Raw genomic sequence first — 14,595 nt, 5'->3', positions numbered from 1 at the left:
GTAAAAGAACCCCCCCTGTAGTGCCCCTTACCCTGCTGCTGCTGCCGCCGTCTGAAGTCTGCAGCCTGTCCGATCTGACAGGCTGCAGTGAAGATCCTAGTGACTGTCACTGTATATAACAGTGACAGCAAAGAAAAAAAAAAAAACTGAAAATGTAGCCAGCACCTAAACCCAATACACGGGTGCACGCTGCTGTGGAAAGTACAAAACATGTAAAAAAAGAAAATGGCAGCAGCACACTTGGTCAACAAAATGGAGGCTCTTAGCGCACTTTTTGATCAAAACGTGTACATATAACAGTGACAGTCTTGTATAAATCTGTGCCCCAGTAGTGCCCAGCAGTGCCCCCCAGTGCCCATCTGTGCCCATCTGCTGCCTCCTAAGTCTGCAGCCTGTGCGATCTGACAGGCTGCAGTGAAGATCCTAGTGACTGTCACTGAATATAACAGTGACAGTCTAGTGCCCATCAGTGCCCATCAGTGTCCAGTAGTGCCCATCAGTGCCCAGCAGTGCCCAGCAGTCTCCAGTAGTGCCCAGCAGTGCCCCTTCCAATTGCTGTCCTCCCTGTCTGAAGTCTGCAGCCTGTGTGATCTGACAGGCTGCAGTGAAGATTGTAACTTGTAACTGTAACTGAATATAGTTACATTCTACAGTACAGTACAGTAATAAAGTTTCAGTGCCCATCAGTGCCCCTTATCCTGCTGCTGATTCATTCATTCGTTCATTCATTCATTCGTTCATTCATTCATTCATTCATCAGCTGTAATCTGTGAAGAAATTGAAGTCTGTCACTGACCATAACAGTGACAGTGAAGAATAATATAAAATACTGTCAGTTCCCCTGAAGTGACTGTCACCCTTTCATCCCATCACCACCTCGCACACCTCCATACTACCCTGTTACGTTTTTTCCTGGTGCGTCACTGATTAGTGACAGCAGTGACAGTTCGCCGCTGTTTTTTTTTTACTTCTAGTGGCGCTTTTTGTTTCAGTTTTTCCGTTGTTATAAAAAAAGTAAAAAAGTAAAAAAAATATATAAAAATACAAAAAAAATATTGTTCTAGTGTTGTACATCAGAGACACTTCGCCACTTATAGTGTCATCCAATATGTCAAGGCGTCGCATGTACAGCACTGAGGAGGCATATGCCTTCTTGGCATCTTCCTCTGGTTCAGATAGTGGTGAAGAGTTGTTATATTTGCCCTCTTCTTCTTCCTCTTCCACTGATTCTGACGAGGAACCTCCCCGCCACCGCCCTAGGCCAGGTCCTAGTAGCAGTCCTAGTACCAATATTGAGCCAGGTCCTAGTGCCATCTCTGAGTGGGCTCCAGCTTCAAACTTTATACCCAATTTGCCTGAGTTTGTGGCCACTGCAGGCATTCGTGTTGACACCGCGGGGTTGAAAGAAGCTGATTTTTTTCAGCTCTTCTTTTCAGAAGAGCTGATTAATTTGATAGTGGAGGAAACCAACCGGTATGCTGAGCAATTCATTGTGGCCAATCCACAGGCATATCATGCTAGGCCTTATCAATGGACGCCAACCAATGCACTAGAGCTCAAAATTTTTTTTGCCCTTTTGTTTAACATGGGCATAGTTAAAAAGCCCACAATTCGCTCCTATTGGAGTAATGATGTGCTTTACCATACTCCACTGTACCGGTCGGTCATGCAAAGGGCTCGGTTTGAAGCCCTCCTCAAATTTCTACATTATGCTAATAATGAAAATTGTCCACCTCCCAGTGATCCAAATTTTGATCGCATATATAAAATTCAGCCCCTTGTTAATTATTTAAATCAAAAATTTTCTGAAGTTTACACCCCAGAAAAAGAGATTGCAGTGAACGAATCTCTTGTGCACTTCAAAGGAAGGTTGCACTTTAGGCAATACCTGCCTAACAAACGGGCCAGGTATGGGGTAAAACTTTATAAGTTGTGCGAGAGCGCAACCGGCTATACGCACAAATTCAGAGTCTATGAGGGGAAAGACTCTAAAATAGAGCCCCCAGAGTGTCCCCCCGTACTAAAAACAACGGGAAAAATAGTATGGGATCTAGTTCACCCCCTGCTAGATCAAGGGTATAACATCTACCTTGATAATTTTTACACTAGCGTCCCATTACTACAATGCCTGTTTGCCAAGGGGACTGTGGCCTGTGGTACCATCAGGCGAAATCAAAGGGATCTGCCTAAAATTTTTGTACGGCAAAAGTTGAAGAAGGGGGAAAGCAAGGCTGTGTGCAAGGACAACATGATGCTTGTGAAGTACCAGGACAAGTGTGATGTTCTTGTACTAACCACCTTACACCCAGACAGATCCACCCCTGTCCAAGTCCGTGGTACCACAGAGAGTGCCCCTAAACCGGTGTGTATCCAGGACTATAATAAGTTCATGGGAGGGGTGGATCTGTCAGATCACGCAAAACTAAGACCTGGTATAAAAAATTGGCACTGCACCTCTTCCAAATTACCATGTACAATTCATTTGTGGTGTACAAACGTGCAGGAAATACATGCACATACCTGCAATTCCAGGAAAATATTATTAAGGACTTTCTGTTTGGGGATCCGGAAGGGGAGGAAAGCAGAGCCACAGGATCGGAGAACAGAATAGTTCCAGGGCAACATTTTCCTGCGGTAGTTCCCCGTAGAGAATCGGGGAGTAGGCAACAGAAGCGGTGTCGGGTGTGCTCCAAGCGTGGCATTAGAAAATGCACTATATACCACTGTGAGACATGTCCCCACAAACCCGGTCTGTGCATTGAAGACTGTTTTAAAATCTATCACACAACATATGATATCTAATTTTGTCCCCTTTAATTATTTTTAGAATGACTTTGGATAACTCTACCCAATGCACCCTTGGAATGACATGTAAGCAATTCATTTATTTTCCCCTTTTTCTCCACTACACTATTTAAAAAAATCTAATTGGCAAACCCCTAATAAAACTAAAAATTCCCATTATACCCCTAGATGAATACCTTGGCAGGTATAGTTTTATATTTTCAACATTTTGCTAAACCCTTTACAAAAAAAAAATTCCATTAAACCCCTAGATGAATACCTTGACAGGTATAGTTTTATTTTCACTATCTTGCTAAACCCCTAAACAAAACTTTAAAAAATTTCCATTACACCCCTAGATGAATACCTCAGCAGGTTCCCGGGGTTCTGGCTCCATAGGGGCTTCCTAAATCCGACATGCCCCCAAAAAATTCTCTCTCCAAATTTTGCTCCTTCCCTTCTGAGACCTGTAGTTCACCAGCAAAGCATTTTACGTGCTTTTATGGGTTATTTCCTTGCTCAAGGGAAATGGGGCTACAAATTTTGGGGTAATTTTTCAGCTATAACCCCTTGTAAAAATGAAAAATTTGGGGAAAAACAAGCATTTTAGTGATTTTTTTATTTTATTTTTTACATATGCAAAAGTCGTGAAACACCTGTGGGGTATTAAGGTTCACTTTACCACTTGTTACGTTCCCCAAGGGGTCTAGTTTCCAAAATGGTATGCCATGTTTTTTTTTTTGCTGTCCTGGCACCATAGGGTCTTCCTAAATGTGGCATGCCCCCAGAGCACTTCCAAAAAGCCAAAATGTGACTCCTTCTCTTCTGAGACCTGTAGTGCGCCAGCAGAGCACTTTTCACCCCCATATGGGGTGTTTTCTGAATCGGGAGAAATTGGGCTTCAAATTTTGGGGGGTATTTTCTGCTTTAACCCTTTGTAAAAATGTAAAATTTTTGAGAAACCAAGCATTTTAGGTAAAAAATATATTTTTGTTTTTACATATGCAAAAGTCGTGAAACCCCTGTGGGGTATTAAGGTTCACTTTACCCCTTGTTACGTTCCCCAAGGGGTCTAGTTTCCAAAATGGTATGCCATGTGTTTTTTTTTTTTTTTTTGCTGTCCTGGCACCATAGGGGCTTCCTAAATGAGGCATGCCCCCAGAGCAAAATTTGCTTCAAAAAAGCCAAATGTGACTCCTTCTCTTCTGGGACCTGTAGTGCGCCAGCAGAGTACTTTTCACCCCCATATGGGGTGTTTTCTGAATCGGGAGAAATTGGGCTTCAAATTTTGGGGGGTATTTTCTGATTTAACCCTTTGTAAAAATGTCAATTTTTTGGGAAACCAAGCATTTTAGATTTTTTTTTTTTTTACATTTGCAAAAGTTGTGAAACCCCTGTGGGGTATTAAAGCTCACTTAATTCCTTTTTACGTTCCTCAAGGGGTCTAGTTTCCAAAATGGTATGGCATGTGGGCGGTTTTAGCTGTTTTGGCACCATAGGGGCTTCCTAAATGCAACATGCCCCCCAAAAACCATTTCAGAAAAACATACTCTCCAAAATCCCCTTGTCGCTCCTTCGCTTCTGAGCCCTCTACTGCGCCCGCCGAACAATTAACATAGACATATGAGGTATGTGCTTAATCGAGAGAAATTGGGCTACAAACACAAGTAAAAATTTTCTCCTTTTACCCCTTGCAAACATTAAAAAATTGGGTCTACAAGAACATGCGAGTGTAAAAAATGAAGATTTTGAATTTTCTCCTTCACTTTGCTGCTATTCCTGTGAAACACCTAAAGGGTTAACACACTTACAGAATGTCATTTTGAATACTTTGGGGGGTGTAGTTTTTATAATGGGGTCATTTATGGGGTATTTCTAATATGAAGACCCTTCAAATCCACTTCAAACCCCAACTGGTCCCTGAAAAATATTGAGTTTGAAAATTTTGTGAAAATTTGGAAAATTGCTGCTGAACTTTGAAGCCCTCTGGTGTCTTCCAAAAGTAAAAACTCGTCAATTTTATGATGCAATCATAAAGTAGACATATTGTATATGTGAATAAAAAAAAATGTATTTTGAATATCCATTTTCCTTACAAGCAGAGAGCTTCAAAGTTAGAAAAATGCAAAATTTTCAATTTTTTCGTCAAATTTTGGGATTTTTCACCAAGAAAGGATGCAAGTTAACATAAAATTTTACCACTATGTTAAAGTAGAATATGTCACGAAAAAACTATCTCGGAATCAGAATGATCAGTAAAAGCATTCCAGAGTTATTAATGTTTAAAGTGACAGTGGTCAGATTTGCAAAAAACGCTCTGGTCCTTAAGGCCAACATGGGCTTGGTCCTGAAGGGGTTATATTAAAAAAAATAAAAATAAAAAAGGCATCCAGGCCTCCATTGAATGTGTTTATTGAGTCAGACATCACAACAACATGTAGCAGAGAGTTTCATAGTCTCACTGCTCTTAAAGTACAGAATCCCCATCTATGATGATGGTGAAACCTTCCTCTTTTCTTCTAGATGTAGAGGAAGCCTCCTTGTCATGGTTACTGGCCTTGGTATAAAAATATCACTATAAAGATCTCTGTACTGTCCTTTCATATATTTGTACATTGTGATCAGATCGTCTCTAAGACATTTTTTCTCCAAACTAAATAACCCCAAGCTTGATAACCTGTCTTGGTCCTGTAATCCTACCACAACAGAAGTTATCTTTGTCGTCCTCCTCTGCACCCTCTTCAGTTCAGCCATGGCCTTCTTATATACAGGGGCCCAAAATTGGACCCCATACTCCATGTGCAATCTGACTAGTGATTTATTCAGAGGTAAAACTATGTCCCTATCAAAGTCGTGTTTTACCTTGACCCAAGTTCTTTTTTGTGTCACTTTATGTTTTTTGTGACCGTTCAAGGATTGCATACATTGCACAGGATGTACATTGGACAACGTCGTCCATCATGAAGCACATTTTTACTAATGGGGACAGCAAGAACAGCTTAAAACATTGATTTATATACAACACACAGAAGACGACAAGCAGTAAATAATTCCGATTGACTCTAAAGTCTCTGAATCTAAAGTTCCTATATCTTAAAGGGGTACTCCGCCGAGAGCTCATGACGTTATAGCCCTGCCCCCTCATGACGTCACGCCCCGATCCCTCAATGGAAGTCTATGGGAGGGGGCGTGATGGTTGTCACGTCCCTTCCCATAAACTTGCATTGAGGGGGCGTGGCATGATGTCATGAGGGGGTGGGGCTATAACGCTCCCAGAGCCGGCTCCAGCATTCGGAAGAGTTAGTTCAAAATGCTGAGCACCGGAGTCCCACTTTAAGTGCCACGCTTACATTTTTCCCTCTCTCCTGCAGTGAACAATCTGTTTGCAAAAAGGAAAAAACTAATGAATGAAGAGAAGTGTGGTTTACTTTGGAATTTAGATACAATACTGCTACAGTCTGTAATGTGCTGAAAATGTCTGCAATGTAACTCATGAATAATTTTGGTATGTGCAGAATATAGGCAATGGTCCATGGAAAAAAAGTACGCAAATTAGTTCTCCTTCCCAGAAGGAACTGTCTCTTGTGCCACCTATAGGTAACTACCCTGTAAAGCAACGTCTGACCAATCAGGTACTTGATACATGAATAGAGATTATCAGACAGACCACAATCACCCATCTGTATACAGCTGTTCCCACATTCTTGCACCTTGTCAGCACAGAGCATGTGTTCTAGACATATTTTAAAGCTCTTATATGGGTCATACAATGACTTATATAGAGGCTGTGAACAGAGAGAGCTATATGGTATGAATCATTTTGTAAAATAACAAGTTACTGCTTATTGAAAGTAGGGCTAATGTATAATGTAAAGGTATTTACCTGGAAGCACTGATGCACTTCTTGATTTTGAGGCCTGGTTTACACAGCGTAAAAAAAATGAGTACATTTTATTTACGCTCATATTTTCAGCTGTTTTTTTCCCCAAAATATCATAAAAAATTAGAGACTGAATAAAATATGCACTCATTGTTTACAGTATGTGAACCCAGCCTTATAAAGAACTAACAACTTATTGTTTAGACGTTTGTTGGACAAACCCACTGATTTCAGAAGCTCAACTAATATATATGAGGGATTCCTAATTCTCCCCAATGTCAATGTCAAAGGGGTACTCCACTGCTGGGGACCCCCACGTTCTCCCTGCTGCACCCGGCGTTCGTTTAGAGCACCGGATATCACGGCCACACCCCTCTTGTGACGTCATGGATAGGAGATAAGATGTCTAGGGGCAGAGTACCCCTTTAAGAGTGAGGAAAAATGCTGCCCTTCACCTGCCCTACTCTTTTTTTCCACTCTGGGAAATAAGCATTTGTCAGGAACCAGAACAGCTTTCTCCCCCCTCCCCATTCAGAATATGTACATGTGGTGGGGGGTCAGGAGAGATAGCTTTAAGCCCAACAAGCCTTATCCCACCATAATCAGAGTTTGCCTACAGAGTTCATGATCTCACATTTCTAATCTGCTAAAATTGTCAATCTTTAGCCGGCCAAGGGATCCGTCCATCTCTCTACATAAACTTCCAAGCAGAGAAATGGACGGATATTTCAACTGGCCGGGGAGCGGAGCGCAATGACATCTACACGTCTACATGCCTAAATGCATTGAGTTGCTGCCATGTGATTGGCTAATTTTCTAATTGTGTTAACAAGCTATTTAACAGGTGTACCTAATAAAGTGGCCATTATACTCTTTGGAATCATTTTAAAAATGCTTTAAAGACAATTCAACCCCTACACATGAACTTAAAATGATTACATCTGTTATTATCAGGAATAATACCCATTGTCAGTTTTCCAGCTCCATAGAGATAAAAAAAATAAATAAAAAAATCACACCCTACAAAGGTCACATAGAAATCCTTGCAAGCCATGTAAATCACAACAAGTAACGTCAAAGTGACATATATTCACATAGCATTAAGATTTCCAGACGCTGAAAGGAAGGCATGCCAAATATGTGCAGTGATGGGGGACAGTCCTCTGTTATGCTATACTGCGGTTACGCTGGGAAAGGTTTTTGATTTTACTGATTAGAAACCACCCCAATATACACTGCCATTTTATGGGTAACCTCTTACTCCAGTCAAATTTGCTAGAATTGTGATGTGCGCCTCCATTGTTTGGAAGAATTTTTAAATTGTTCCATAATTTTCAGTGTTTGGCTTATTTTTGCACCTCACCATCAAGGGCACCTGGGAACCCCATCAGGCCACAATGGTAGTGTGCCCAAATATCAACTTTAAGAGACGTTTACTAATAGTGAAGTAAGATGTATGTGCTTAGGAGTCTGTGAAAAATTGTGCTTTTTTTTTTCTTTGAATAAACGCTATGAGGTTATTTGTTTTACAATGTATTTATTTGAATTACGTGCAAATACAGGTTTTTGTTTCCCATAAATAACCACAAAATTCCCTAGAACAATCACAAGGGGGTGGGGAAGATTTGTGCAGGCAAAAATCCACAGCGAAATAGAGTAAAGGGCAAATCTCATATACAAGCTGAGGACATTTTCAGCACTGAAATTGGCTTGAAGGCTGGAATTTTAACTCTTCAGTATCTCCATTTCTTTCACAAATTTTTACTGTGGATTTCACAACTTTTTAATGATGAAAGAGTAAAATCTGTGGTGAATCTGCAGCAACATTCCAGTTCCATTACATCCACCATGCATATACTTAAAGGGGTATACCAGCCATAGACATCTTATCCCCTATCCAAAGGACCTCTGTGTTTCTGGGATGTCACAACACGCCCCCTCCATTCATGCCTATGGGAGGGGGCAAGGCCGTCATGCCCCCTCCCATAGACATGAATGGAGGGGGCATGGCATGACGTCATGATGGGGCATGGTGTGATGTCACATCTCCAGTCCCGAAAACATAGAGGTCCTTTGGATAGGGCATAAGATGTCTTTGGCTGGAATACCCCTTTTGTACAATTTTATACATCAGAAGCCCAGATTTCCTCACCGGGGTTATAATTACTGCTTTTAATAGGTGACTATGAATGGCTGTATGGCTATGAAGCTGAAGGTCCTGTAGCCATGATAAGAAAACTTCATACAGTGAAGGAAAAATAGGATTTGACCCTCTGATTCTGTACATTATGTCTGGAATAAAATGCTAATTAATTCATAACTTATTTGAAACGAGTGTCACTGGATATTTTAGTTGTTATTCTGTCTCTCACTGGCCAATAAAATTATAGACTCATCATTTATTTGTCAGTGGGTGAACATATAAAATCAGCAGGAGGTCGAATAATTTTACCGTCTCTGTAGGTCCTTTTATTCAGGTTTCTGTTGCGTTTCCAAGTCTTTCAATGGTTAGAGTAGATTTGCGGTATTCAAAAAGTACAGAAAGCTGAAGCAACTGAGACCAGTACGAATGTGAACAGGTACAGAGTAGAGATGAGCGAATTTTCTAAAAAAATTGATTCGGACGATTCGCTGAAATTTCAGAAAAAATTCAGTTCGGTCCGAATTTTTTCATGGCAAATTGCTATTAAAAACAGCTATTTCTGGCCTACAGAGAGGCTCAATAGAGGTGTAGAACACTTTGCCTTATCCTAACATGCATAGGGAGTGTGCTGTGTTAGTGAATTAATACTGTTATTCAGTATGTTATGCAGATTACAGGCATCGCTATTAGAATCACTGGCGCAGAGCGGCACAATGACAGAGCCTGGAGGTGGCATCAGTATGAGGAGACCATATAGCGGCTGAATGACACAGCGTGGAGTTGCCGGCAGCATGAGGAGACCATATAGTGGCTGGATGACATAGCGTGGAGGTGGCGGAAGCATGAGGACACCAAATAATGGCTGAATGACATAGCGTGGAGGTGTCTGAAGCATGAGGAGACCATATAATTGCCACATAACACAGTGTGGAGGTGTTGGCAGCATGAGGAGACCATATAATGGCTGAATAACACAGTGTGGAGGTGTTGGTAGCATGAGAAGACCATATAGTGGCTGAATGACACAGCGTGGAGGTGTTGGCAGCATGAGGAGGCCATATAGTGGCTGGATTACACAGCCTCTACTTGTTGGCAGCTGAATGACACAGCCTGGAGTTGGCGGCAGCAGGAGGGGACCATATTGTGGCTGAATGACACAGCTTGGAGTTGGCGGGAGCATGTGGAGACCATAGAGCCTCACAATCCCTAAGATTAAAAGATGAATTTTCAAATTTAAATTGAAGATTTATGGTAGCTAGTGGTACCACAAAAAATGTAAGGTATTGTCCCAGGCCCAGCAGAATCAGTAAACCATATAGTGGCTAAAAGACACAGCCTGGAGCTGGTGACAGCATGAGGAGACAATAGGGCTTCATAATCCCTAAAATTAAAAGATGAATTTTCTAATTTAAATTGAAGATTTATGGTAGCTAGTGCTACCATAAACATTTTTAGGTAATGTCCCAGACCCAGCAGAATCAGCAAACCATATAGTAGCTGATGGACACAGCTTGCAGCTGGCGGCAGCATGAGGAGACAATAGGGCTTCACAATTCCTAAGATTAAAAGATTAATTTTCAAATTTTAATTGAAGATTTATGGTAGCTAGTAGTACCATAAATTTTTTTAGGTAATGTCCCAGGCACAGCAGCATCAGTAAACCATATAGTGGCTGAATGGTACATCGTGGAGTTGGCGGAAGATGAGGAGACCATATAGTGGCTAAATGACACCGCCTGGAGTTGGCGGCAGATGAGGAGACCATATAGTGGCTGAATGGCACATCCTGGAGTTCGCAGCATATGAGGAGAACATATAGTGGCTGAAGGGCACAGCCTGAAGTTGGCGGCAGATGAGGAGACCATATAGTGGCTGAATGGCACAGCCCGGAGTTAGCGGCAGCATGAGTAGAACATATAGTGACTGAATGGCACAGCCTGGAGTTGGCGGCAGATAAGGAGACCATATAGTGGCTGAATGGCACAGCCTGGAGTTGGCTGCAGATGAGGAGACCATAAAGTGTCTGAATGGCTCAGCCTGGAATTGGTGGCAGCATAAGTAGAACATACAGTGACTGAATGGCACAGCCTGGAGTTGGCGGCAGATAAGGAGACCATATAGTGGCTGAATGGCACAGCCTGGAGTTGGCTGCAGATGAGGAGACCATATAGTGGCTGAATGGCACAGCCTGGAGGTGGCAGAAGCATGAGGAGACCATAAGGTGGCAGAATGAGACAGCCTGGAGGTTGCAGATACAGCAGCATCAGGAGTCCTGTGCATCAGGAGTGCAGTGACCCGTGACAAAGTGGTGCGGTTGGTGGCAATACCACTACATGGTGACGAAGGTGGGTGAAAAAAGGTCTGATGCGGAGGAATGTTTGTAACTGGGGAGCAGTGCCTTCAATCTATTTGGCACTATGCATATTTGTGAAGTGTTGGTGTGGCACCATGGTCAATCTACTCTGATGCATCAGGCATTGGTGGGTGGAAATCCTGGCTGATCCATGCCTGATTCATCTTCACAAAGGTCAGTCTCTCCACATTTTTCATGGACAGACGAGTTCTCCTTGGGGTGACTATGGCCCCCACTGTACTAAACACCCGCTCTGATGGCACACTATTGGCTTGGCAGGATAGCTTTTCCAGGGCAAACCCTGTTAGATGCGGCCACAATCAAGTTTGGCTGCCCAGAAGTCCAGCGGATCTTCAAGGTGTGTTGGCATGGCCATGTCAAGGTATGCCACCACATGCTGGTTAAGGTCCTGCTCCAGGTCTACCTGCTGCTGATGCGTTGCTTCAGTATGCGGGTGAAGAAAGCTACTCATCAGCGACTGTAGACTCAGGCCGCTGCTAATGGAGCTGATACTGCTCCTGCCACCCCTCCCCAGCAGCCATGGCAGTGGAAGGTGAGCGCAGAGGGCCCCCCGAGTTAGACCTGTGAGAGGATGGACGATGGCATTGGCCAAGTGACTATGTAGGATGTCTCTGTAGCAGGTCAGTTTGTCCTCCTTCTCATTACGTGTAAAAAAAGGACCCGATTTTGTGGCAGTAGGAAGGGTCCAAAAAGGTGGAGAGCCAGAAGTCATCCCGTTGCCAAATGGTGATAATTCGGCGGTCACTGCGCAAGCAAGTGAGCATGCATCGTGCCATTTGTGCATGTTACTCAGAGGGACTCCCTGCCTCCATCTTCGCTGCATACTGCCACAGTGTGTCTGGGTGAACTGTCTCGCATTCCTCATAACCCTCTAGCTCCTCCTCCTCTCCTGTCAGATGACTAGAAAAAACACCATTTTATGAAACCTAAACTGTACTCCACTGTGCCCCTCCCCTTCCTCCTCCTCCAGTTCAGCCCCCACAGGGCTCATGTGGCCGTGAGATGTAGGCGCCACATCTCCAGTGCCCTGACAAACCATCGTTTCCAACACATAGTGTAGGAAATAAAGCAGTGAAATGATGTTGTTTATCCTGTAATCCTGGTGACTTACTAATAATGCGACTTCCTCAAAGGGCCTGAGCAAACGGCAGGTGTCATGTATGAGCTGCCCCTGGTTGACATTGAAGTTACACAAGGGAGTACCCCTATCCGCTTGGATCATCAAGAAATCGGTGATGGCTTTTCTCTGTTTGTATAGTCGGTCCAACATATGGAGGGTGGAATTACAACGTGTGGCAACGTCGCAAATCAAACTATGTTGGTGATGCAACCGTTCTGATGATGCAGCTCAAGGAAGGTGTGCTTTGCGGTGAAGTACATGAAAAGTTTCCTTCCCATTGTTAGGATGCCTTGCAGATGGGGGAAACACTTCAGGAACTGCTTGACAACCAGGTTGAACATGTGTGCATGCAGGGCGCATAGCTCAGCCTTCCTTGTCGCAGTGCAGAGAAGATGTTCTTTTCATTGTCAGTCACCATGGATCCCATTTCCAGTTTTCGTGGAGTAAACCATGCTTCGATTTCTTTATGAATGAATTTTAGCAGTTCCTCCCCTGTGTGACTCCGTTCGCCAAGGCAAACCATGTGAAGAACAGAATGACACCGCCGTGCCCTGCACACATGGTATGCTGAAAGGGCATTGAGACTTGTCTGTGCAGTGGAGGCTGAGGACACGGTGGAGGATGAGGAGGCAGAGTCGCACACTGTCACAGGACCAACGGCCAGTTGGTGTTGGGGCTGTGCAGGAACCACATTCACCCAGTGGGCCGTAAAGGACATATATTGTCCCTGACCATAGTTACAGCTCCACGCGTCGGTGCTGCCATGCATTTTGGTACACACCGACAGGCTCAAGGACTGGCCCACCTTCTGTTCCACAAAATTGTGCAGGGCTGGTACTGCCTTCTTCACAAAGAAATGACGGCTTGGGACTCTCCATCTCGGCACGGCACAAGCCATCAGTTCTCTGAAAGGTGCAGAGTCCACCACTAGAAAAGGGAGGGACTGCAGCTCCAGCAACTTGGACAGGAGCCATTCAGCTTCTGCACCGTTGGATGAGTGAGCGCATACTGTTGTCTCTTGGACTTGGCTTCACCGATAGATTGCTGGCGGAATGATTGACTAAAAGTAGGAGGAGCAGGAGCATCTGGAGCGACAGAAGGAGGGTATGACACACAGCTCCCTTCGGCTGAGGTGGTGGAGCCTTGGCTGGCTGAAAGAGGGAGTGGCGTGACACTGGGCCACGCCTCACCTTCTGCCTACACATCTTGCATGTGGCTATGTTAACTTCCTCCATATGCTTGATGAAAACCTGCCACACCGCCAAGTAGCTGATTTTTCCCACCAGCAGTCAGCACTAATTGACTGCTACTGCTGCCGTCTCCAGGAACCTCCATTCCACTACCTCCTGGGAAGGTAGGCTGCCGCGAAGCAGGTGGTATCCCCTATCCCCAGGCACGTTTGGCTCCAGAATTTCCACTTCTGCCACCATGCTGCCTACCAACTATGCTACTGGCTCAGTTGCTGCCTCACGGGCAACCTGCAACCCTCATCTCCTGATGATGATTAAGCCCCTTCTGCACCTGGCTCTCAATTGCGATTGGCTTCATCATCATCAACAAGTGTCTGCACATGACTGATTTCCTCCTCAGGTTCCTCAACAGCATCTGCTTAAGGATCCTGAACGCTGGAAACACCACCTCCCATATCATTCTCGTCATCACTACTTGCCCGCCTAGCAGAGGAAGCGGTGGATGTCTCCTCCACTTCTTGGCTGACCAGTAGCTGCTTACTGTCCTCTAGTAGAACGTCCTCACTGAATAGTGGAGCTAAACCCACAGCATAAGATACTTCTTTAGAGGAGAGAACAGCATAGGACAGAGGCAATGGGAGGACAGGTAATGCTCCCGGGCAATGCCAACTGAGGGTTGTGCCTGAGGAACCCACCGACTGTTGACTGGGGTTATCAGATGTCACTTGTGATGAAGTGGATGACCGTGTTAACCAATCGATGACGGCAGATGAATTTCTGGTTGAGACTCGACCGCTAGCTGATACCGAGAGATCTGCGACTCCTGCTACCACTCGCCCCTAGTTTGATGTGACCTCTGCCTAATGAACTTAGGCCTCTACCACTCCTCTGTGCATGTCCTGGCACTTCTCTGCCTGACATACTTAGTGCGCATATGAGGGGAGTACACTATGCTTCACTACGCTTAAAACAGTATTTGTCTATAACAGCAGCAGGTATGTACTTTTGGCTGGCCTTTCACAGTATCTAGGCCCTTAACTGATTGACAGGTACAAAATAGTACACTACTTAGATGTAGGTATGTGGTATGCACTTATGAGGACA

General features: G+C 44.1%; 1 protein-coding gene across 1 annotated transcript; it reads left to right on the top strand.

Moving 5' to 3' along the window:
- Positions 1 to 1,108: 1,108 nt before the first annotated feature.
- Positions 1,109 to 8,115, top strand: LOC130274590 (piggyBac transposable element-derived protein 4-like). Its single transcript, XM_056523024.1, has 2 exons — positions 1,109 to 2,432; positions 8,003 to 8,115. The coding sequence occupies exons 1-2, from the start codon at positions 1,109 to 1,111 to the stop codon at positions 8,113 to 8,115; spliced, it is 1,437 nt and encodes a 478-aa protein (XP_056378999.1).
- The last annotated feature ends 6,480 nt before the right edge of the window (positions 8,116 to 14,595 follow it).

Source organism: Hyla sarda, chromosome 5, assembly GCF_029499605.1.
Source record: "Hyla sarda isolate aHylSar1 chromosome 5, aHylSar1.hap1, whole genome shotgun sequence".
NCBI classification, from domain to species: domain Eukaryota; kingdom Metazoa; phylum Chordata; class Amphibia; order Anura; family Hylidae; genus Hyla; species Hyla sarda.
Note: the sequence above shows the minus strand (reverse complement) of the source record. Positions and strands in the feature narration are given on the sequence as shown.